The 25,481-nt window shown below is 43.8% G+C and overlaps 1 protein-coding gene and 1 non-coding gene across 14 annotated transcripts in view; one reads left to right on the top strand and one right to left on the bottom strand.

The window, feature by feature from the left end:
* The first annotated feature begins 3,489 nt into the window (after positions 1-3,489).
* KANSL3 (KAT8 regulatory NSL complex subunit 3) overlaps positions 3,490-25,481 on the top strand; it is a 56,567-nt gene continuing 34,575 nt past the window's right edge. For 9 of the 13 annotated variants that reach the window (XR_011569188.1, XM_070798209.1, XM_070798208.1 and 6 more), the window contains exons 1-5: positions 3,491-3,579; positions 4,596-4,860; positions 9,653-9,823; positions 18,198-18,288; positions 18,437-18,622. Coding sequence is in view for 12 of the 13 variants with exons in the window: in XM_070798209.1 (XP_070654310.1) it covers positions 4,646-4,860; positions 9,653-9,823; positions 18,198-18,288; positions 18,437-18,622 (663 nt within the window). In the remaining variant the exon portion in view is untranslated. Of the gene's footprint in view, positions 3,580-3,777; positions 3,891-3,976; positions 4,861-9,652; positions 9,824-18,197; positions 18,289-18,436; positions 18,623-25,481 lie in introns of those variants that run through there. The other 4 variants (XM_070798211.1, XM_070798210.1, XM_070798205.1 and 1 more) reach the window with 4 other exon arrangements.
* Positions 23,680-23,786, bottom strand: LOC139186029 (U6 spliceosomal RNA). The gene has a single exon (XR_011569598.1). It is a non-coding gene; the product is annotated as a U6 spliceosomal RNA (small nuclear RNA).

Here is a 25,481-nt window from a genome sequence, read left to right as displayed (position 1 = left end):
GAGGAGGGCATGGCAACCCACTCCAGTATTCCTGCCTGGAGAATTCCATAAACAGAGGAGCCTAGCGGGCTAACATACAGTCCATGGGGTCACAAAGACTCAGAAACAACTGACTTGCCAGGCAGGCACTGTTGTTTATCTGCATATTTAACTTATATGCAGAGTACACCATGAGAAACGCTGGACTGGATGAAGAAGCACAAGCTGGAATCAAGATTGCCGGGAGAAATATCAATAACCTCAGATATGCAGATGACACCACCCTTATGGCACAAAGTGAAGAAGAACTGAAGAGCTTCTTGATGAAAGTGAAAGAGGAGAGTGAAAAAGTTGGCTTAAAACTCAACATTCAGAAAACTAAGATCATGGCGTCTGGTCCCATCACTTTATGGCCAATAGACGGGGAAACAGTGACAGACTTTATTTTTTTAGGCTCCAAAATCATTGCAGATCACAATGACTGTAGCCGTGAAATTAAAAGATGCTTGCTCCCTGGAAGAAAAGTTATGACCAACCTAGACAGCATATTGAAAAGCAGAGACATTACTTTGCCAACAAAGGTCTGTCTAGTCAAAGCTATGGTTTTTCCAGTAATCATGTATGGATGTGAAAGTTGGACTATAAAGAAAGCTGAGCACTGAAGAATTGATGCTTTTGAACTGTGGTGTTGGAGAAGACTCTTGAGAGTCCCTTGGACAGCAAGGAGATCCAACCAGTCCATCCTAAAGGAAATCAGTCCTGAATATTCATTGGAAGGGCTGATGCTGAAGATGATAATCCAATACTTTGGCCACCTGAAGAACTGACTCATCTGAAAAGACCCTGATGCTGGGAAAGATTGAAGGTAGAGGAGAAGGGGATGACAGAGGATGAGATGGTTGGATGGCATCACCGACTCAATGGACATGAGCTTGAGTAAACTCCGGGAGTTGGTGATGGACAGGGAGGCCTGGTGTGCTGCAGTCCATGGGGTTGCAGAGTCGGACACGACTGAGCGACTGAACTGAACTGTTTATCACACACGATGACAGGTTTATTACACCTGCCTTTCCTGCAACCTGTTTGCATTCATATCTCATTTGGGGGCTAAATCTATACTGTATTCAGTGTTTTCTTTTTATGATGATGCATCTTTTTCACCGGGCTTTCCGGTGGCACAGAGGTAAAGAATCTGCCTGCCAGTGCAGGAGACTCAAGAGAGGCAGGTTCAATCCCTGGGTGGGGAAGCTCCCCTGGAGTGGGGCATGGCAACTCACTCCAGTATTCTTGCCGGGAGTATTCCATGGACAGAGGAACCTGGCAGGCTACAGTCCATGGGGTTGCAAAGAGATGGACACCACTGAAGCAACGAAGTACAACCACGAAGTCTAATTTCTGCCTTGAGGGCAGCACTGCCCTGCTTTAACTTCTTAAGGGTAGGGCCATCTTGACACATCTTTGCAGAGACCAGCAAGCAGCACTCCACAAATTATTTATTTTTAATAGTTTTTTTTTTTTTTTTTAGAGCAGTTTTAGGCTCAGAGCAACTTTTAATTTTTACATGTATTTTTATTGTGGCTGTTTCTTGAGTAAATTCTTTTTTTTTTTTTAATTTAAGTATTGTTGCTTTACAGTATTGTGTTAGTTTCAGGCATGCAGCATAAGGAGTAAATTCCTAAGGAACACAACCTGGTAGGTAAGGGATGAGCTTTGTGGAGTGGAAAGTAGGTTGTCCTGCCTCCCAGCCCTGGCCAGGCAACCTACAAAACAACAGTGGGGGACAGCGAGAATAGGGGCCGCAGGAGCCAGCCTCCTCCCTCACCCTCACTTTCCCTGCTGAAGATGCAAGAACCAATGCTCCGGACCCTGTGCTGTCTGCAGGCAAGGCCTGCATGCGTTCTCAATTCAGTTCAGTTCAGTAGCTCAGTCGTGCGATCCCATGAACTGCAGCACATCAGCCTTCCCTGTCCATTACCAACTCCTGGAGCTTACTCAAACGCATGTCCACTGAGTCTGTGATGCCATACAACCATCTCCTCCTCTGTCCTCCCCTTCTCCTCCTGATTGGCTAGTTGGATCCCCCTGCAGTCTAAGGGACTCTCAAGAGTCTTCTCCAGCACCACAGTCCAAAAGCATCAATTCTTCGGTGCTCAGCCTCCTTTATAGTCCAACTCTCACGTCCATACATGGCTACTCCAAAAACATAACTTTGATTAGACAGACCTTTGTTGGCAAAGTAATGTCTCTGCTTTTTAATAAACTATCTAGGTTGGTCATAACTTTTCTTCCAAGGAGCAAGCATCTTTTAATTTCATGGCTACAGTCACCATCTGCAGTGATTTGGGAGCCCAACAAAAAGTCTCTCACTGTTTCCATTGTTTCCCCATCTATTGGCCATGAAGTGATGGGACCACATGCCATGATCTTAGTTTTCTGAACGTTGAGTTTTAAGCCAACATTTTCACTCTCCTCTTTCACTTTCATCAAGAGGCTCTTTAGTTCTTCTTTCTGCCATAAGGGTGGTGTCATCTGCATATTTGAGGTTATTGATAATTCTCCCGGCAGTCTTGATTCCAGCTTGTGCTTCATCCAGCCCAGCATTTTGCATGATGTACTCTCATATAAGTAAGTAGGGTGACAACATATAGCCTTGACATACTCCTTTCCTGATTTGGAACCAGTCTGTTGTTCCATGTCCAGTTCTAACTGTTGCTTCTTGATCTGAATACAGATTTCTCAGGAGGGAGGTAAGGTGGTCTGGTAATTCCCATCTTTTGAAGAATTTCCCACAGTTTGTTGTGATCCACACAGTCAAAGGCTTGGCATAGTCAATAAAGCAGAAGTAGAGGTTCCCTTGGAGAAGGCAATGGCAACCAACTCCAGTACTCTTGCCTGGAAAATCCCATGGAGGGAGAAGCCTGGAAGGCTGCAGTCCATGGGATCGCTGAGGGTCGGACACGACTGAGTGACTTCACTTTCACTTTTCACTTTCATGCATTGGAGAAGGAAATGGCAACCCATTCCAGTGTTCTTGCCTGGAGAATCCCAGGGACGGGGGAGCCTGGTGGGCTGCCGTCTATGGGGTCACACAGGGTTGGACACGACTGAAGTGACTTAGCAGCAGCAGCAGCAGCAGCAGAGGTTCCCTTGGAGAAGGCAATGGCAACCCACTCCAGTACTCTTGCCTGGAAAATCCCATGGGCGTTGGAGCCTGGTGGGTTGCAGTCCATGGGGTTGCGAAGAGTCGGACACGACTCAGCGACTTCACTTTCACTTTTCACTTTCATGCATTGGAGAAGGAAATGGCAACCCACTCCAGTGTTCTTGCCTGGAGAATCCCAGGGACGGGGGAGCCTGGTGGGCTGCCGTTTATGGGGTCGCACAGAGTCTGACACTACTGAAACGACTTAGAAGCAGCAGCAGCAGAGGTTCCCTTGCAGCTGCATCGTTTCCGGGTTTTGCGGCTCACCTCCCCTCCCTTCCCAGCTGGAATCCACTTCCGCGTTTTTCTCTGAGCCCTGGGCGCCAGGGCGTGGAGGCGGTAGCGCGCACGCGCACAGGGATCCGGCCCGGGCCGAGCGCGCGGCCGGACGATTGCGGGTGAGGGAGAGTCGGCCCTGGCCGGGATGGCGGGCCTGAAGGGTCGTGGTCCGGGTCGGAGCGGGCAGGGGGTCTCGGCTAGGATCTCCCGGCTCCCGGGGCATGCGGGGGCCGGGCGCTAGAGCCCGGGTCCTGGCGATCTGGGTCGGACGATCGTGTAGGGCCGGGGGCGGGCTCGGGCCGCCGTGACGCGGGCGCTCAGCCGGGCCGGGGCGGGCGGGAGGCGGGTGCGAGGCGGCTCCTCGTCGCGAACTCTCGGTGACCTTGGCCAAGTCACTCCATCCCCTTGAGCCGGCGCCTGCGTCTGTGAAGTGCGAATTATGAGCTCTGCCTGCCTGCTGGAGCGGTTTTGAGGCTCGGGGGCGGGTCCCCAGAGGGTACCTGGGGTAGAGGGCGGTTCCCCGGGGACCACCCGGGCCTTGGGTGAGGGAGAGGGGCCTTCCCGGCGTAGCATTTTGTTACAGGCTTTGGGGAGGACCGCTCATCTGTAGATTTTTAAAACTCCAGAGCATTATGAAGTAGTTACAAAACTTGTTTAACACAAAGAAGAGAGGTCAGGGCTTCCCCGAGGCCCACGTTGCGCAACTGTTTGAGCAATGCTCACGCTCCGGCTCAGTGAGAATGGTTCGCAGCCGTCAAGACCCTTAGCTGTGGAATTAGTACTATTTGTGATTCCTCTTGTTTGGCAAAACCCGTTGCGCCCACCTGGGAAATTGTGGCGCTGGCCAAGCAAGTGTGGTATCTGTCCACGTGAGGCAGTCCTCCAGCTTCCCAATGGGCCGAATTGTAGAGACTGAGGATGAAGGGGCGCCATAGCCATTTTGGGTGGTGGAGTGGGATCCCAGGAACCCTCCCGATGCGGGCAAGGGTCTGCAGTGTGACAGATACTATGTAATTATATAATACTCAACTGCCAATGGTAGAAAGTCACTAAAATAAGAAGCCTATTAAGATGTTCTAGGTTGGAAGAAATTCAGAGCATTTGAATTGACTTGAGCTGAAACTTTTCACCGCAGGTGACTAGCATGCAGATAACCATTCTCTGACCTGCTGCCCCTCTTCTGACATGGCCCACCGCGGTGGGGAGAGGGACTTCCAGACTTCAGCGCGGCGCATGGGCACCTCTTTGCTCTTCCAGCTCTCGGTGCATGAGCGGGAACTGGACCTGGTGTTTCTGGATCACAGCTATGCTAAGCCGTGGAGTGCCCACCCGGATGCCAGTAGTGCCCGCCCCACCCGCATGCTCTTTGTTACTCCTCGGAGGCAGCACGAAAGTACCATGTGAGTTTGGCCTTCTCTCCTATGGGCTGCGGTCACCCTAACTGGGCAGTAATCAGTTGGGGATTAAAGTGGATTTTATTGTGGGAGATTAGGGGTGGGGTGGGATGTTTAATTCAGCATCCTTCTTAACCATCCTGAGGATGTCAGGCCTCTTGATGAACATCTGGATTCAAGACATCTAATGAGTTAGGAAGGCAGGATGTTCAAAGGAAAGCAAACAGCTGATTGCATTTAGGATAAGAGGACTTGTGTGGAAAGAGGAATTGAAGATGATTATTTAAACGGAAGAAAAAGATGGAAGAGTTGACTTTTAAAAATTGTCACATAGGATTAGACTCATTCCTAAAATAGCCCAGTGTTCTGGCTCCAACACTGGCCTTTTTATGGTAATTTGTGTTTTTTTCCCCTCCATTCACCTGCAAAGCTTAGGAGCACATGCCCAAGACTTTTCTTTCCCTCTTGTTATGGAACTGTCACCATGGGTTGATCTTAATCCTTCTTAGATCTGGTTATATTTTCAGCTCGCCTACATAATAGGGTCAGGAATTTTTTCATAAACTTACCATGTAATATGTGGTACAGTTACATTTGGCCTGTGCAAACTTGTTTAGCAATTCGTTTGAGCTTTAAGGCATTCTGATTACCTTGGAACACAAGATGTTTCAAGATTTAGTGATATATTCTATTTTGATGATAAAATCACGCCCTTAATAATTTTATAAACTTTTTTGGGGAGGAGTTTGTTTTTGTTTGTCTCAATCTGACCTCTAGCACAGGTTTTAGGTTTGCTGGAAAACAGAGATCTTGTGCTTTGCTTCTTTTGATCCACCAGTGAGGGTTAATGAGCTAGAAGTGCCATGACATGTGTGTTTAACACATGTAGAATAGTGGTGGTTTTTATTTCATTTCCCAGCGAGAGCCTCATTTTGTTGACCTATTTTGTATGTACAGGTCGCAGGATCTGTAATTTTAGAGAATAATTGAGCATAATCCTGATGCTTCTGATCAAGGGCATCACTGAAGAGCTCTTTTAAATAGAATTGCAAGTCTCTCTCTTAGTTATGTAATAGCTTCTTGCAAACATTGAAACTCCTGTATTTAAATCTCATGATTATTTTCTTAAAGTGAGATTTTGTGGACTTGGTCATTTCAGTACTCAGAAAATTACTTCCTCTTGCAGACTAGCTCCATATATGGGCCCTGTAAATGGGAGTTTGGTGTATTTTAGGAGCTCTTTTTAGGCCACTGGATCTGGAAGGTGGTTGCAATGGGGTTGTAAGTGGGAGCTAGGGGAGAAGCTGGCAGGGGCTACCTCATGTAGGAATTTGATTCTCAGAGTTGGTGAGAAGTCATTGAAGGATTTTAAGCTAGAGATTGAGTTTATATTTAAAAAGATCACTTTGAATTTTTGTTGAATAGATGATAGTGCTGAAGTGGAATAGATAAGACCTGGCTAGGAGACCATTGCAGAGTGGTCAGGGTCAGAGATCATGAGCCTTGATGGGACAGGCATATTACAAGTGGGGGAAAAGGGATGGCCTTGAGGTGTATTTCTTGGGTAGATCCAACATGACCTGCTGTATTGAGTTGGCAAGAGTGGCCAGGATTAAGGGGAAAGGAAGAGAGGATGATTCTCATGTTTCTGGCTCAGTAGTGCCATTAGTTGGGAGGGACCCCGAGAATATAGGGTTGGAATTGTGACACCAGGACTTCTTTTTCAGGCATACATCTAAGTACCTTGCCCAAAGTCTGGTCCACAAAAGATAATCAGCTCTTTCACCCACCACCAAATCCAGCTGTACATTATTTCACTTCATTTTATAGTGGTATAATTATTCTAGCCATTGGGAATGTATACAGTAGCATCAAAAAGTTAAAGTGACATTTGCTAGATCGCCAGTAGACCAGTGTGATTGACATCATATTTTGGGTGACAGAGTTATTGGACTGAAAAACACAGCACTAGGATTTCATTAACATTTTATTTATTTTTTTCATTAATGTTTTAAAATACAAAAGATCTTTCTTTCAGGTATCCACTTGTGTTTGTTTCTGTTGTGGGCTCCTTACAGAGTGAGTAAGCTGAGGTGTCTGTCTGCGTTGCCAGCGATCTGTCTTAGACAGTCATGGGCTTTTACAGCATATCATTAGCTATCAGTTGACTTGGTAAGGAAAGGAAAATTTGTATAAATAATTTAGAACTTTAGACCAACGTTGCCTGATAGACTCTCTGTAGTAACAGAAATGTTCTGTACCTGCTTCCTCTAATATGGTAGCCTTAGGTAGACATTTTTTTTTTTTTCCCTTGGAGAGAAAAAGAAATGCAAAAAGGCAAAATGGTTGTCTGAGGAGGCCTTACAAATAGCTGTGAAAAGAAGAGAAGCGAAAGGCAAAGGAGAAAAGGAAAGATATACTGATTTGAATGCAGAGTTCCAGAGAATAGCAAGAGGAGATAAGAACGCCTTCCTCAGTAATCAATGCAAAGAAATAGAGGAGAACAATAGAATGGGAAAAGACTAGAAATCTCTTCAAGAAAATTAGAAATACGAAGAGAACATTTCACGCAAAGATGGGCACAGTAAAGGACAGAAATGGTATGGACCTAACAGAAGCAGAAGATATCAAGAAGAGGTGGAAAGAATACATAGAAGAACTGTACAAAAAAGATCTTCATGACCCAGGTATCATGATGGTGTGATCACTCACCTAGAGCCAGACATCCTGGAATGTGAAGTCAAGTGGGCCTTAGGAAGCATCACTACGAACAGAGCTAGTGGAGGTGATGGAATTCCAACTGAACTCTTTCAAATCCGAAAAGATGATGCTTTGAAAGTGCTGCACTCAATATGCCAGCAAATTTGGAAAACTCAGCAGTGGCCACAGGACTGGAAAAGGTCAGTTTTCATTCCAATCCCAAAGAAAGGCAATGCCCAAGAATGCTCAAACTACCGCACAGTTGCACTCATCTCACACACTAGCAAAGTAATGCTCAAAATTCTCCAAGCCAGGCTTCAACAGTACATGAACTGTGAACTTCAGATGTTCAAGCTGGATTCAGAAAAGACAGAGGAACCAGAGATCAAATTGCAAGCATCCATTGGATCATCGAAAAAGCAAGAGAGTTCCAGAGAAACATCTGCTGCTGCTTTATTGACTATGCCAAAGCCTTGTGAGCCTTTGGATCACAACAAACTGGAAAATTTTTAAGGAGATGGGAATACCAGACCACCTGATCTGCTTCCTGAAAAACCTGTATGCAGGTCAAGAAGCAACAGTTAGAACTGAACATGGAACAACAGACTGGTTCCAAATCAGGAAAGGAGTATGTCAAGGCTGTATGTTGTCACCCTACTTATTTAACTTACATGCAGAGTACATCATGAGAAATGCTGGGCTGGATGAAGCACAAGCTGGAATCAAGATTGCTGGGAGAAATATCAATAACCTCAAATATGCAGATGACACCACCCTTATGGCAGAAAGCGAAGAACTAAAGAGCCTCTTGATGAAAGTGAAAGAGGAGAGTGAAAATGTTGGCTTAAAACTCAACATTCAGAAAACTAAGATCATGGCATGTGGTCCCATCACTTCATGGCCAATAGATGGGGAAACAGTGGAAACAGTGAGAAACTTTATTTTCTTGGGCTCCAGTGTCACTGCAGATCATGGTGACTGTAGCCATGAAATTAAAAGATGCTTGCTCCTTGGAAGAAAAGTTATGACCAACCTAGATAGTTTATTAAAAAGCAGAGACATTACTTTGCCAACAAAGGTCTGTCTAATCAAAGTTATGGTTTTTCCACTAGTCATGTGTGGATGTGAAAGTTGGAATATAAAGTAAGCTGAGCACCGAAGAATTGATGCTTTTGGACTGTGGTGTTGGAGAAGACTCTTCAGAGTCCCTTGGACTGCACTAAGATCCAACTAGTCAATCCTAAAGGAAATCAGTCCTGAATATTCATTGGAGGGACTGATGCTGAAGCTGAAGCTCCATTACGTTGGCCATCTGATGCAAAGAACCGACTCATTTGAAAAGACTCTCATGCTGGGAAAGATTGAAGGCAGAGGAGAAGGGGATGACAGAGGATGAGATGGTTGGATGGCATCACCAACTCAGTGGACATTAGTTTGCGTCAACTCCAGGAGTTGGTGATGGACAGGGAGGCCTGGTGTGCTATAGTCCATGGGGTTGCAAAGAGTCGGACACGACTTAGTAACTGAACTGAACTGAGGCAGACATGTCTGTTGAGCTCTTGAAATATGGCTTGTGTGACTGAGGAAATGAATTTTTTATTTTATTTGTTAGTAAGTTAAACATTTGCATGTGGCTTATAGCTACCTTATTGAAAAGCACCTTTAGGCAATCAACTGTATGCTTATGGAATATACTTGTCTTTTAAAAAAATAACTCTTTGTCAGTTTTACATAAGCTCATTTAAAACAACTTTGTGTTTCCCCTTCATATACCAGCATGTCACAGAGATCTAGATACATGTGGGAAAGGTAACTTTGGATCATAGTTTTCTGTGGACATAGTGTGCTTATGCATACTTTAAAGCTGATTAAGGACTTTTCGGGTGGTCCAGTGGTTAAGACTCTACCCTCCCAGTGCAGGGGCCACAAGTTCTATCCCTGGCAAGGAGTTAAGATCCCACAAGCTGCTTGGTGCAGCCAAAAAAAATAAATAGATAAAAAGCTGATTATATTGAGACAGTTTTGGCAATGGGACAATCATTAAATACTCATGTTGTTTGAAATATGTGTGGCTGGTCCTATTTCCTCATTTTTACAGTGAATCAGATGTCCCAATAGACGTGGAGACAGTCATATCCACCCCTGTGCCGCTCTACGACAATCAGAAGGCACGCAGTGTGATGAATGAGTGTGAACGGCACGTCATCTTCGCCAGGACCGATGCGGATGCCCCTCCCCCGCCAGAGGACTGGGAGGAGCATGTCAACAGGTAGGTTGCTTCTGAGAGGACTGGGCACTGCAGGGTTCATGGTCAGTGCATTGTGAATATCTTATATCGTTGTCATTGAAACATATTTTTAGGAGTTTATTTCATTTGCAGCCATAGGAGTCAGAATGTTCTCCTGTCTTTGTAACTCTCAGCTCATTCTGCAGTGGGCTCCCTGGGAGGAGAGCTTGTGTGTCCGCCATCTTTGCATCCCTGACACCTCGGACATTGCCTGGCACATAGTAGGCAAGTAGTAAGTGTTAACTGAATGTATAAATGAGTCAAATTTGATAGGTGTGACTTGCTCTGTAGTGTATATAGTACACGTTATGATACGGGAGTTAGCCAGACCACCAAAAAAAATTAAATGTCCGTTTGTATGATACTGTGCTTATAGTGTCTATAACTAGGATACTGTGCTTATAGTGTCTATAACTAGGACAGTGAAAATGTTTTGGAGTCATATGAAAGGCTAATAGATGTTTGACTTGAGTGACTTTTAAAGATAGATTTGTAGTCTGTGGTTTTGGGGGAGCACCTCAGCCTGTTTTCATGAGTTTGCTGGCTGGTTTTGCTCTCTCATATCCTACTCACCCAGGGACTCAGCATTCCTCTTTAGGTCATTTCGTTGTTGTTTGCTTGGCAAACATTTATTTATCTTGTATTTGTTGCATAAAACTTTATGAAAGTAAAATTTACGTAGCATACAATTCACTTATATAATATGTACAACCAGTGATTTTTAGTATATTCATCACTGCAGTCAATTTGATGAACGTTTTCCTCACCCTCAAAAGAAACTCCTTACCCATTAACGGTCAATTCCCATTTCCTCCCAACCCCTCCAACCCCTGGCAACCACAGTCTACTTTTTGTCTCTCTAAACTTAACCTTTTCGAAACATTTCATAGAATCATACAGAACATGGTCTTCTGTGACTGGATTCTTTCACATAGCATAATGTTTTCAGGATTCATCCATGTTGAAGCATGTGTCAGTAGTTCATTTCTTTATAATGAACTTTATTCCTTTATAATATTATTCATCCTGAATAATATTCACAGTACGGAAGTGCCGCCTTTTGTTTATCCATTGATCTGTCGATGGATATTTGGGTTGCTAATGCTTTTTTGGCTACTGTATATGAATAATGTCACTATGAATATTCATTTACTTGTTTTTGTGTGGACATACATTTTCATTTCTCTTGAATATATACCTAAGAGTGGAATTGCTGTGTCGTATGATACTCTGAGGAATCTTCAGGTTCTTCTCCAAAAGGACTGCATCATTTTGCATTCCCACCGGCAGCGTATGAGGGTTCCAGTTTCTGTACATCTTTGCCAACATTTGTTTTTCATCTGTCTTTTTCTTCTTAGGACCATTCTAGCGAGTGTGAAATGACATCTCATTGTGGTTTTAATTTACATTTCCCTCATGGCTCTCTCTGTATGTATTTATCTCCTAAGGGAATGTTAAGGTCTTTACATCAGAAGTTGGAAAGTAGTAAACTTGTCATAATGTTGGAGGGTTCTTACTTAATGGAGGAAAAAGAAGTAATTTGGTAGGAAGAAGGGCAGGAAATTTCGAGGCTCGTTGGAATGGTTCATGAGTTTGGTTGGAAGCAGGGAATGAGCTTGAGCTGGTGTGCTTGTGTGATCAGGTGGTGGCTGGTGAAGGTGGAGCGGTTCTGCACCCTGGTTGAAGATCTCGTGGAGAGGTTCTTCGGGGTCTTGAATTGGAATTAGTCTTGTGCCCTAAGAAGGGGAAATGGTCTCTAGAGCTTCAGATAAAGAGGAAAATCGATGTGAATGAAGATCAACTACTAGAATATTGCTGGGGTCAATGAGTTCAGCAAAATTGTTTATCACCATTGTTATAGTTAATAACCCTGAAGATACTGACAATGGTGGTAACGAAAAAGAACTCACAGTTGTCGAGCGCTTTCTAGGTGCCAGGCATTGTACCAAGTGCTTCACATGCGTTATCTCTTTTAAACCTCACAACTCCCCTAGGTATATCCCTTCTTTATCTGTATTTTAAAAATGAAGAAGCTAAACTCAGTAAGTTGAAGAAACCTTAGGAAGTCGTGGAGCAGGGGTTTGTTCAGAGCACGCCGTCTGACTCTGGAGCCCAGTGCTGTCAGCTGCTGTACCTTTTCTTTAAGGGCAGTGGAAAGAGCCCAGTGATGGCTGCACAAGGTGACTTCACACAGATATGTGTCCCCATTGTGTTATTGGTTGCCTTGTCCTCAGTCTGCAGTTTCAGAAACTGCATAGCAGAATTGCATGAATTTTTCTATCGGTTCACCCTTGGTCATGGGCAAAGGGTTTTGGGTGCACTCGTCATGCTTACCAAAGTCATCAGAGACTTAATAATATGCGTGAATGCAAGTTTCTTAATTTATAAGGAGAAATACAGCTGCAGGGCAGACGAGATACTGGGGCAGCCTGGCCCAGAGCCCTGATGCTCAGTGGGAGAGTCTGGGAAGCTGTTCTCTTCCAGAAGTGGGTGGCTAGTAGACCATCTGCACAGGGGGTGCCCTCCTCCAACACGGTAGCTGGATGACAGGGAGGCCAAGGCACACCTTCACCTGCCCAGTCCTACAGAAAAACACTGACAGGCTCTACGCTTTGGCTCCTCTTTCTCCATGTGGACCTCCATACCTGTGTTATGCCATTGCCACAGATTGATATGATTAATTAGTGCTCAGTTTATCTCAGATTATTTGTTTTTTAGTGTCTGATGAGATTTTGGAGGCGTCCTTCTCTCATTAGCAACAGGCTTACATCTTCAGGTACGTCACTATTGCACACAGCTGATTTCATTATTTGATGATACTTACTGGCTTCAGTCTCAGAGGTCACCATTCTTATGACCTTGTCCCCAAATTCTGGATCTGTAGCCTGTTTGAAGGTTGTGGTTAGTTCTCTCTGCTCTGATTATAATTATCTGTTGCCATTCTTTCACTTGATTTTATTGTTAAATTGCTGCTTCTTTTCTTCCGTGTATAAAATCATGTAAAATTACAGTTTGCTACATCAAGAACTCATATAGGACAGATCCCTAGAAATGTATTTTTCCTCAGAGAGATGACTGATCTCTCTATCAGGGAGTCAGAAACGTACTTTTCTTTTTTAGTGCCCCATTTTGCCCTCCTGAATTATTTCAGTAGCAGATAGCTTCAGATCACTTCTTTTTTTTTTTTTTGTCTGAGCCACGCAACATCAGGATCTTACTTCCCCAACCAGGGATCAAGCTCATGCCCCCTGCACTGGGAGCACAGAGTCCTAACTACTGGACCACCAGGGAAGTCCCCAGATAACTTGCGATATTTAGAAAATGCATCCCCCCACCCCAGCTGACTCTTGGGTTCTCTAGGAATGCCTGATATTCCATGAAACATGATTTTAAATATCCCTTTCTTCTTGATTTAATTGTCTAGATCAGGGGTTGGCAAACTATGGCCTGTGCGCCAAATCCAGCCCATTGCTTGTTTTTCTATGACCCATGAGCTAAGAATGGATTTTACATTTTGAGTGATTGAAAAAAAATCAAAAGAAGACACAAGAAATTCAAAATTCAGGGTACATAAACACAGTGTTATTGGAACACAGTCACGCCCACTCATTTAGGTATTGTCTGTGGCTGCTTTTGCACTACAATTGTGGACTGAAATAGTTGTGACGGAAACTCTAAAATATTTAGTATCCAGTCCACTATATAGAAAAAGTCTGCTGACTCCTGGTCTAGATTTGTGTCTGCATGCCAAAATCGTGTGACTTGGTGAACTTTTGAAAATTAATATATATTTGCAGGTATGGTGATGTTTCCCAAAGAAGTTGGACCAGCTTTTTTCCCCCAGATGTTTGTCAGATATCAAGTTTAATTAGATGCACAGCTTTTCAGACATGTAACAAAATACTCCTGACATATGGTACTTCAGGGCCTTGCTCAAATGGATTCAAGGACATTGCCAGCATTTCAGTAAAAGCATCTAGTGTCCTGCGATAGCAGATTGTCTATCTTAGAAATCGGAACTTCTGAATTCAATTAAAAAATATTCTCCTTTTCTGAATTTGCTCTAATTGTATCTCTCAGTATTGTATGTATAATATCTATGTGTTAATCTCAGACAGATGTTTGAAATTTTGATTCAAGACCTTTGAGTTGTTTATTTTCCCTCCCTCTTTCCCCATCATTCCTCTTCCTTTCTCCTGGTGTTTAAGCAAAGAATTTTATGATCTGAAAAAGTAAGTGTGACCTTTTTCTTCTCTCTGATGTTCTTTGTTTCTCTCTGCTTGACTTCTGGTTAAAAAAAAAACTCTTTAGACATTTTAATATTGAATTAGTGTCAGAGAAAGAATTATCTTTGAAAATATCAGGCTCTTCTAGGACTGGTGTGACTTTGGCTGCTTTGGATAAGAGAAGCCAGAAATCAGAATGTCATTCGGTTTCAGTGGGAGTGTGGAGAACATAAAATTGTCTGATCTCATCTAAGCAATGGAGAGAAGACATTTTTGTACCCATGAAAATTGAATAGGTTTAGATGGGGGAGTGTATTGACTCACCACAGTTCCCATCAGCTGTTTGACTGTTTAGACTTGTATCTAAAATTCTGTCTCCTGTTTTTAAATTTTTCCTTAATTATATCTTTTGCATACTCTTAATCTTCGGTTAGATCATTTTTTTCTGCCCATTTAATTTTCTAGCCTCCCACGAAGCTCACAAAATACAGAGAATATGTTTCAGTTCTTGGAATCACTTTGTTATATATCCAGCAACTAAGTTCAATCCTAAGAACTTTTTCTGGGGGTTTTAGACTTGTGGTTTTTCAATTTAATTTCAGCTGTCAGTGGTGTATGGTAGTAATTTCTAAATAGCTTTCTAGTCCCCCTCCCATTTTTGTTCACATCATTTTCCTTGCTCCCATCATTTTGGGTTTCAGAATAAATACAGGGTAAGAAAAACAAATAGAGAAAACATCCTGTTGTATGATAAAGAACAAGATAATTTTGGAAATGCTGTCGGTACCTCGTAAGTAAAAATTATATACACCTCATTCTCTTTCCTTGGGATTAGGGTTTGCAACCTGATTGATAGGCTTTGAGAAAGCTCAAGAGATCATTGAACATAAAGAAATTGTATTCGTTGTTTAACCTGTTTGATTATCACTGAGCAGCATTGCTGGGGTTAAGGGCTCAGTCGCTCTGTCTTGTCTGACTCTTTTGTGACCCCGTGGACTGTACCTGCCGGGCTGCTCTGTCCGTGGGATTTTCCAGGCAAGAATACTGGAGTGGGGTGCCATGTGCACCTCCAGGGGTAAGGCTGCAGTGTAACACTGCTTTCAAGGTTTTACAGGTGCTTTTACATATTATTCACACAGAACGGGAAATTCTAAAATTCTAAAATTTTAACACGGGTCTTTCATTTCCACTTCAAGAGATTTATCCTGCAGAGAGATTTGCATGACCATGTGAAGATGCAGAGAGATATGTATATGAGTGTACTGGGGAGAGGTGGGGTTGTCACTGTGACTGTTTATATTAGTAATAAAAGGGACAGAACCTCAGTGCCCACCAGTAGGGTAGAACCAGTCATTAAAAGCAAGGAAGTTTATTAATAAGGAAGTATCCTTGTATCTCCAGAGAGCTTTTTATAGCTACTTGTGGACATCCTTTGTCTCCTCCGACCACCACCAAAACCCAGGCCCAGCAAAGAATCACTATGCATAAGAGAAGTGCTACTCATGTTAGTGTGTAATACATTTAAATAATGTAAAGGAAGATAAGATTATGAGCCAGCGGACCGGTGATGCTAGTTCACACAAGCCTTCCTGGTCCCAAGGTATCCTGAGCCCCAGCCTTGAGTAAAAGCTTCTACTCCCCCATCTTCCAAGTCCAGAATCTCTCTGAATATCAAACCACAGCAAAAACTGGCTAGATATTGATGAAGTACCAGAAGTTAAGCCAGGAGAGCTGTGGGAAGATAAGAAAACGTCAAGAAACCTGAGATGGCTGCTGGAACCCCACAAGAGGTTATGAAAGGATGAGTGGCTTTGGAGGTTGAGACGGGCGTTAGCTGTGGCAACAAAAGCTACTAAAGACAGAGGGCACTTCTGAAGAGAAAGTTCTGTGACCGTGGACTTGGGCTGCTGTCATAGAACTTTTACTCCCATCAGTAATCGTAGCCTGAGTTTTATAGATAATCTTGTCCATCTCTTTTGCAGTCAAGGAGACTAAAGGTACACAGCCAGCTCCTGGCTCATAGCTAGTGTTTTCCTGGACTTTGTGACTGTGGTAAGTTGTAAAACTGGAGACGTAACGTGGTAGATGGAGATTGTATTTTATAGAAGGAAAGGAAGTTGGGCTGTTATTTCCTCCTTTCTGGAGGGTATTTACTCTTTTCAAGGATAGTGAGATGATGGTTGAAGTTGGAAGCAATGTTCTTGTGGTCCAGGCACCCTGATCTGGTGAAGGGCTCTATGTACAGTTGCCCCACATGATGTATCAGTGTTGCGCTGCTCCTCAGGACCTGGGCACCTCCTGTGGTAGGGAGTGCGAGGGTTTAAATTTGTTCTCCGCTGTTCACAGGGTTTAGAGTGCAGTGTGTGTACAGCTCCTCTGTGTCTTTATTCAGCAGATGGTTAAAGTCCCTGCTCTGTGTCAGACACTTTTAAAACAGACAGAAATCTTTGCCGTCTTGGCCTGTACATTCTAGCAGAGGGAGACAAACCAAACATAAATAAAACGGATAGAATGTGAGATGGGGGTAGGGAATCCCGAGGTGAGAGTCTTGTGTTGGCAGTTTTAAGTAGGGGTGAGTCGGGGGAACCCTCAGTAGAAGGTGACATCTGAGCAAGAACCTGGCAGTTGGAGAGGGAGCCACTGTTTCAGGCGGAGGGAGTGGGTGGCTAGGGCCCAGTCTGTGCGGCAGGAGCATGCAGGGTGCATGAGGAGAAAAGGGAAGGGGCGATGCAGGGAAGCATAGTAAGCTGGGGGCTGTCGTGGAGGATGAAGTTGGAGAGCCAGGGGGTCCACACAGCCCATGGCAAGGACTTTGACTCTCAGCTGACTTAAATGGGCTTGGTTTGCAGTTGTCACAGTCCTACTTACTTCATCCCAACTGATGTGGAGTGCTACCTTGATGTCATTCCAGGCTCTCATTTGGGTCTGGCATCCACCTAAATTTTTAAAATGAGATTTAATCACCACTTTATTTTTATGGCAGGGAGAGCCGGTAAACAAATACTGGAATAAATTGGGCATCTTCTGTTACGTTTTTCTTGGTATCTGTAGGAAGATTACTGGCCAGAGTTGGAGTCTCAGAGTAATTAAGGTTGTCAGGAGTGGGGTGGAGAGGGTAAAGCTTTAGTCAGCTCCACGCTGCTGTGCGGCGTTTCATGAGGTTGGGACGAGCAATAGGGTAGGCTTCTAATAGCAGGGAATTTATAGCTGAGTTGGAGGAAGAACCATAAAGCCTCCCATGAGCGAGGTCAAAGTGCACCAACCAGGGCTGTGCACTGGATGCACAGCACTGACTTCCAGGGGGCAGCTGTGGTATGGCAGAAACAACGTGAAGCAGCTATCCTCCGACTAAAGGTGAGTTAGAAATACATAACCTATTTAAACATTTTACAAAGTAAATTTGTTAGTTGTGGGATATACAGAAAAAACATGGAGAAAGAAGGAAGGTTAATGAGGGGTGGATTATCTAGGAGTGGGAGACCAGCCACTTGGTTTTGTTGTATTTTTGTCCCTGACACTGATGTAAGTAGGCCTCTTATCTTAGTGTGAGGTTTTAGTGCGCTAAATGCTTCCTCATCCTGTCTACCTTTTTTGAGTAACTTGTGAGATTCAGATATGTCTGTGCAGTGCTGCCTTGCTTTTGTTTACTAATGGATTATTTTAGCTGTTAGGTAATTAATGAGCTTTGCTAGTACCACAAAGGCATAATTCCTGGTGGCTCAGCAGTAAAGAATCTGTCTGCCAATGCAGGAGACACAGGTTCAATCCCTGGGTTGGGAAGAGCCCCTGGAGAAGGAAATGGCAACCCACTCCAGTATTCTTAACTGGAAAATCCTATGGACAGAGGAGCCTGACAGGCTACAGAGTTGGACATGACTGAGCGACTGAACACCAAACAGCAAAGCCCCACAAAGACTTGTCGCATGTGTATTAACACATGTGCTGAGGTGCTTCGCTGGCAGGACTGGGCCCGGAATCTGGGTGTTGTGCTTTAGCTTGGTACTCAGCTACTTGGAGTTACAGTGTTTCACAATGGGAACAAAAATCATGACATGATCTTCTTTGCAGTGAACTGGTGCAGGGAGCGTCCCCAGGGTTTGACTCTTAATTCCTCAGAGTGTCTCTTACAGGACTGGCTGGACCCTGGCCCAGAACAAGCTATTCAACAAGATCCTCAAAGCCCTGCAGTCTGACCGGCTCGCCCGCTTGGCCAATGAAGGGGTAAGACTCCAGAAATCTGCCCCCAGCGGGCCTCCCTAGCTCAGGCCTCTCTGACTGGCTCACTTGTTGGGCGCTACCCCCCACCATCCCCCAACCCCAGTTGCTAACAAGGTGACCCTCAGACTTTGCCCTCTACTTCACCGTTCAGGCTTGTAATGAGCCCGTGCTGCGTCGTGTCGCTGTGGACAAGTGTGCGAGGAGAGTGCGGCAGGCTCTGGCAAGTGTGAGCTGGGACACCAAGCTGATCCAGTGGCTGCACACCACCCTGGTGGAAACCCTGAGTCTGCCCATGCTGGCAGCCTACCTGGATGCTCTGCAGACGCTGAAAGGGAAGGTAAGGCTGGGATGGGTGTCTGCCCTGTCCTGGGGTAGCCAGCCTCTGCTGTGGGTTCAGGAAACGGGACTGGGCCGGGTCATTGCCTGGTCAGTCTGGAGGACGTGACTGAAGCTAATGTGCTTGCTCTTAAAAATAGGAGACATGGTGTCATTTCACGTTCTCATTCGGCATAAATGTCTTCAGCCCTCCTGTCTCTAGGATGAGGTGTGGCGCCCCCAAACCAGAGAACATGTTTAGCCTCTACAGCCCTGCAACTTGTGGTTTGAGGTGAGGTGAGAAAGGAGAAGACAGATGAAGGGTTTACCAGGGTGAAGTGTTGAGAGAGGAGTGAGAAGCAGATACCCACGGAGCTGAGAGTGGGGTGGGGCAGGGGAGGTGTTCAGAGCCAGGAGCACAGGGCCGACGCCTCAGTCTCTGCTGATTGTGACAAGCCTTCAGTAGCAGCACTCTGACTTATATCATGCTTTATAGAGCGCCGTTGCCTTTCCCCACTTCCTTGCTGGGACAGTGCTGCAGTCACGCTGTTTTCCTTGGTGACTCTGGTTTACTGTGGGTGTAGTTGGACTGTTCAGTGTGATGGAGTACTGGTTCTGGACACAGACCGCCTGGCTGATCCTTTCATCACTAATTAGCTGTGTAATCTTGGGTTAACACCTCAGTTTCCTCATCTCTAAAAAATGGCTGATTATAATAATACCTGCCTAGGATTTTTGTGATAATTTGTTAATCTGGATAGAATGCTTGGCACAAAGTTTGGCACATAGGAAACCCAGGGTAACTGTTCGTGATTTATAAGTGGTACCATTATATTTAGTGTGTTTTGCTCCAGCATGGCCTCAGATAACTTGGATTAATTCAGTTTTTTACTTTTGTGGGTTTTTTTCTCCTTTGCAAGCAGCTGGCCAGCAACTTTCCCCAGCCATATTCCCCAAATTTCCAGACTTACTGTTTCCTATCTGTTTGTAAGTTGAAGGATGCTGAGTTTGTTTGAAAGCAGAAGAAGACTGGTTTAGCTTCTGGAAATAAAACTCAGGACTAGATGCATTAATAAAATGCATGGTAGGAATTTGACATTAATTTGTACGTTCTGCCTTTGGAAAGAGAACAGCATTAGTGAATCTACTCTAGGGGACCAGTGTAGTCATGCCCAGAGTCCACATCCCTGCTTCTCTTTGTGTGCCCAGTATGCCTTGGAGGTCTTTTTCCTCATAATGAAGTTGGCACTGCTTTCCAACTGAAGTTATTGTCTGGATGTTCCCAACAAATACATGTTTCGTGTCTCCAGTGTGCCGGGTGTTGTGATGAGCAAAACAAATTCTGTCTCCTCTGATGGAGCTGATTTTCTAGTGGAGAAAGAGGCAAATGAAAAGATGGCCCCAGACTTCCCCCTGTGCTGCTCCTCTGCAGTGGTCACCCTGGCTCAAGTGTGAACAGGGGGCAGCAAGGGCACAGGGTGGGTAAGGGGCCAAGACAGGCCCCTGCCAGAGAGCAGTGGCCTGTAGTCGAGCATTTCCACTGCTCTCTACAGCATTCCGCCTGTGGAAAGAGAACAGCGTTGGTGAGTCTGCTCTGGGGGACCAGTGAAGTGGTGCCCAGAGTCCACTTCTCAGTTTTTCTTTGCATGCCCAGTATGCCTGGGAGGTCATTTCCCTCAATGAAGTTGGCACTGCCTTCCAACTGAAGTTATTGTCTGGGTGTTCCAAAGTGAATGAAGTAGTGTTCAGGTTTATTGAGCATCACGGGCCACGGGCGGTACCCCACAGGTGTGCACGGTGCGTGCTGCTGAGTCACAGTGTGGGTTAGCTGGGACAGCAGAGGAAGCGCAGTTAGCGGGGGCCCAGACTACAAGGTGCTGATCTGCTCAGTGGTAGCTCTCCCATCAGGCTCTTGTTTTCCCATGACTGTTAGAGTCACAACAAATATTTAAGTTGTTCCCCAAACTTCTAATGTACCAGCTGGATGGAATTGTCAGTGAATGGGGTCACGCTCTAGGCCCAGTTACTTTCACCATCAGACCTGTTGTAAAGGGAGCAGAGAAGGTATGGGCCCCATCCTCTTCACTGTTTGCTCAGAGTGATCCTGTGCTGGAGAGAGTAGGGATGCTTGGTCTGCCTAGCTTCACTCAGGCAAAGGAGTCTAAGTGTTCTGTATTTACAAAAAAGCGAGTTTCAAGGCTTTGTCATTTCAGAGGTGTACTCTGCTATGTGTGTGTGTGTGTGTGTGTGTGTGTGCACGCGTGCTGTGTGCTCAGTCATGTCTGATTCTGCGATCTCATGGGCTGTAGCCTGCCAGGCTTCTCCAGGCAAGAATGCTGGAGTGGGTTGCCATTTCCTACTCCAGGAGATCTTCCTGACCCAGGGATGGAAGCTGCATCTCTTGCAGTGGCAGGTGGATTCTCTACCACTGAGCCATGGGGAAACTGCCAGATAAAAGTTTTTAAAATCTAATATTCAGTCAGATCCTCTACCTCTAGGTGTTGAGTGGCTCACAGTGACAAAATATCAATTAGTTTTAAAGAAACACCCGGTTTAGGGTGAAGATCCTTTACAATTTGACACTGTCCTTTGTTACTGCTGCTGCTGCTGCTAAGTCTCTTCAGTTGTGTCCGATTCTGTGCAACCCCATAGACGGCAGCCCATCAGGCTTCCCCGTCCCTGGGATTCTCCAGGCAAGAGTACTGGAGTGGGGTGCCATTGCCTTCTCCTTTGTTACTAGCCTCTCCTATTTCCTTACTTGAATTCTTGACTTCAGGCCTTCTGTGCCTAGAGTGAGCCCTGGACTTTCTTGTTTATATCTGGTGTCTGTTTAGAAAGCTTTTCCCTGTCTTCTGTTGGAATTGTTCAGAGTGCATCTCACTTCGCATGCTGAATCTGCACTTCCCTCTTCTCTGCTGGATGGTTCGGGTCACAGCAGTGAGGCTTCTGTTTCTTTACGGCACTTCCCAGCCCCTCCTCTCTGGTGATTTGTATGCTCGCCTTCGTAGATTGTAGATTAAACTCCTTTGCAGTCAGCACTAGCCTGGTGCCTTGTAACAGCAGTGTTGCATAAATGTTTGTTTCCTGAGTTAAACTGAGACAGCCTCATGGTTAAATATTCTCCTCATTTTTTGTGCAGAGCTCTTTTTGTTTTTTTTTTTTTTTTCCTTTTTTTATTTTATTTTATTTTTAAACTTTACATAATTGTATTAGTTTTGCCAAATATCAAAATGAATCCACCGCAGGCATACATGTGTTCCCCTTCCTGAACCCTCCTCCCTCCTCCCTCCCCATACCATCCCTCTGGGTCGTCCCAGTGCACCAGCCCCAAGCATCCAGTATCGCGCATCGAACCTGGACTGGCAACACGTTTCTTACAGGATATTCTACATGTTTCAATGTCACTCTCCCAAATCTTCCCACCCTCTCCCTCTCCCACAGAGTCCATAAGACTGTTCTATACATCAGTGTCTATTTTGCTGTCTCGTACACCAGGTTATTGTTACCATCTTTCTAAATTCCATACATATGCGTTAGTATACTGTATTTATGTTTTTCCTTCTGGCTTACTTCACTCTGTATAATAGGCTCCAGTTTCATCCACCTCATTAGAACTGATTCAAATGTATTCTTTTTAATGGCTGAGTAATACTCCATTGTGTATATGTACCACAGCTTTCTTATCCATTCATCGGCTGATGGACATCTAGGTTGCTTCCATGTCCTGGCTATTATAAACAGTGCTGCGATGAACATTGGGGTACACGTGTCTCTTTCCCTTCTGGTTTCCTCAGTGTGTATGCCCAGCAATGGGATTGCTGGATCATAAGGCAGTTTTATTTCCAGTCTTTTAAGAAATCTCCACACTGTTCTCCATAGTGGCTGTACTAGTTTGCATTCCCACCAACAATGTAAGAGGGTTCCCTTTTCTCCACACCCTCTCCAGCATTTATTATTTGTAGACTTTTGGATCGCAGCCATTCTGACTGGTGTGAAATGGTACCTCATAGTGGTTTTGATTTGTATTTCTCTGATAATGAGTGATGTTGAGCATCTTTTCATGTGTTTGTTAGCCATCTGTATGTCTTCTTTGGAGAAATGTCTGTTTAGTTCTTTGGCCCATTTTTTGATTGGGTCATTTATTTTTCTGGAGTTGAGCTGTAGGAGTTGCTTGTATATTTTTGAGATTAGTTGTTTGTCAGTTGCTTCATTTGCTATTATTTTCTCCCATTCTGAAGGCTGTCTTTTCACCTTGCTAATAGTTTCCTTTGATGTGCAGAAGCTTTTAAGGTTAATTAGGTCCCATTTGTTTATTTTTGCTTTTATTTCCAATATTCTGGGAGGTGGGTCATAGAGGATCCTGCTATGATGTATGTCAGAGAGTGTTTTGCCTATGTTCTCCTCTAGGAGTTTTATAGTTTCTGGTCTTACGTTTAGATCTTTAATCCATTTTGAGTTTATTTTTGTGTATGGTGTTAGAAAGTGGTCTAGTTTCATTCTTTTACACATGGTTGACCAGATTTCCCAGCACCACTTGTTAAAGAGATTGTCTTTAATCCATTGTATATTCTTGCCTCCTTTGTTAAAGATAAGGTGTCCATATGTGCATGGATTTATCTCTGGGCTTTCTATTTTATTCCATTGATCTATATTTCTGTCTTTGTGCCAGTACCATACTGTCTTGATAACTGTGGCTTTGTAATAGAGCCTGAAGTCAGGTAGGTTGATTCCTCCAGTTCCATTCTTCTTTCTCAAGATCGCTTTGGCTATTCGAGGTTTTTTGTTTTTCCATACAAATTGTGAAATTATTTGTTCTAGCTCTGTGAAGAATACTGTTGGTAGCTTGATAGGGATTGCATTGAATCTATAAATTGCTTTGGGTAGTATACTCATTTTCACTATATTGATTCTTCCAATCCATGAACATGGTATATTTCTCCATCTATTAGTGTCCTCTTTGATTTCTTTCACCAGTGTTTTATAGTTTTCTATATATAGGTCTTTAGTTTCTTTAGGTAGATATATTCCTAAGTATTTTATTCTTTCCGTTGCAATGGTGAATGGAATTGTTTCCTTAATAAAAATATGGAACGCTTCATGAATTTGCGTGTCATCCTTGCGCAGGGGCCATGCTAATCTTCTCTGTATCGTTCCAATTTTAGTATATGTGCTGCCGAAGCGAGCACCAGAGCTCTTTTTAGTCTTGCTCTTTTAAAATTAAGAACACTGTCCTTTCTTGTCATTTCCAGGAATAACTTATCTTCTTGTGCTATCTTCAAACTTTTAATTTTAATTAAAATATAACTGACATATAGGATTTCCCTGTTGGCTCAGATGGTAAAGAGCCTGCCTGCAATGCAGTGTTCCCCTGGGTCAGGTAGATCCCTTGGAGAAGGAAATGGCAACACATTCCAGTATTCTTGCCTGGAGAATTCCATGGGCAGAGGAGCCTGGCGGGCCACAGTCCATGAAATCGCTAAGAGTCGGACACAGCTGAGTGACTAACACACATACACACATACAAGTGACGTTTATTGACAAGTATACAATATGTTTCAATATTTGTATGTATGGTAAAATGATTACCACAGTAAGTCTAGTTAACATTTGTCACTGTATGTAGTTAAAGAAATTTTTTTTCTTCTGATGAGCATTTTTAAGATTTATTCTTATAGCAGCTTTCAAATATGGAGTATAGTATTATTAACTATAGTCATCATGCTGTATGTTACATCCCTTGACTTTATTTATTTCATTCTTTTTGATCCCTTTTACCGATTTAACTAATCTCCCATCCCATCCCTCTGACAACCAACAGTCTGTTTGTATCTATGAGTTTGGTTTTTGTTTTGTTTTTCCATATCCCAGATACACATTAGATCATTTGATGTTTGTCTTTTCCATCTGACTGACTTCACTTGGCACAGTGCCCTCAGGGTCCATCCATGCTTTTGTACATGGCAAGATTTCCTTTTTATGGCTGCATAATATTCTGTTGTATACATATTTCCACATTTTCTTTACCCATTCATCTATCAGTGGGCACTTACGTTGTTTTCATATCTTGCCTATTGTAAATAATGCTACAGTGAATATGGCGGTGCATATATCTTTTTGAGATGGTGTTTTTGTTTTCTTTAGGTAAATACCCAGAATTGGAATTCCTGGATTATGTGGTAGTTCTGTTTTTAATTTTAGGAGGAATGTCTATTAGTGTTTTTCATAAAAGTTGTACCAGTTTACATTCTCACCAAAATGTATAAGGGTTTCCTTTTCTGCACATCCTTGCCAGCATTTGTTAATGCCTGTCTCTTTTGATAATAGCTACTCTTAACAGGTGTGAGATGACATCTCATTGTGGTTTTGGTTTGTATCTCCCTGATGCTTAGTAATGTGGAGCATGTTTTCATGTATAGTGTATAAGGTCTGTATATCTTCTTTGGAAAAATGTCTATTCAAATCTCCCACTTGTTAATCAGATTGTCTTATTGGTGTTAAGTTGCATGAGTTCTTTGTGTGTTTTGGATATTAACCCCTTATCAGATACATGACTTGAAAATGTTTTCTCCCCTTCAGTAAGTTGCCTTTCCCTTTTGTTGATGTTTTCCTTTGTTTTGCAGGAGCTTTTTAGTTTGTAGTTCCACGTGTTTATTTTTGCTATTGCTGCCTTCGCTTTTGGTGTCAGATCCAAAAAAATATTGCCAAGACTGACATCAAGGAGCTTACTGCCTATGTTCTCTTGTAGAAGTTTTATGGTTTCAGATCTTCATTCAGAATCTTGAATCCATTCTGAGTTAATCGTATAAGGTAATACGATGGTCCAGTTCATTCTTTTGCATGTAGCTATCCAGCTTTCTCAACACCATTTATTGGAGAGCCTG

The sequence above is a fragment of the Bos indicus genome, chromosome 11, assembly GCF_029378745.1.
Source record: "Bos indicus isolate NIAB-ARS_2022 breed Sahiwal x Tharparkar chromosome 11, NIAB-ARS_B.indTharparkar_mat_pri_1.0, whole genome shotgun sequence".
Taxonomy (NCBI): domain Eukaryota; kingdom Metazoa; phylum Chordata; class Mammalia; order Artiodactyla; family Bovidae; genus Bos; species Bos indicus.
This window is presented reverse-complemented; position numbering and strand designations above follow the sequence as displayed.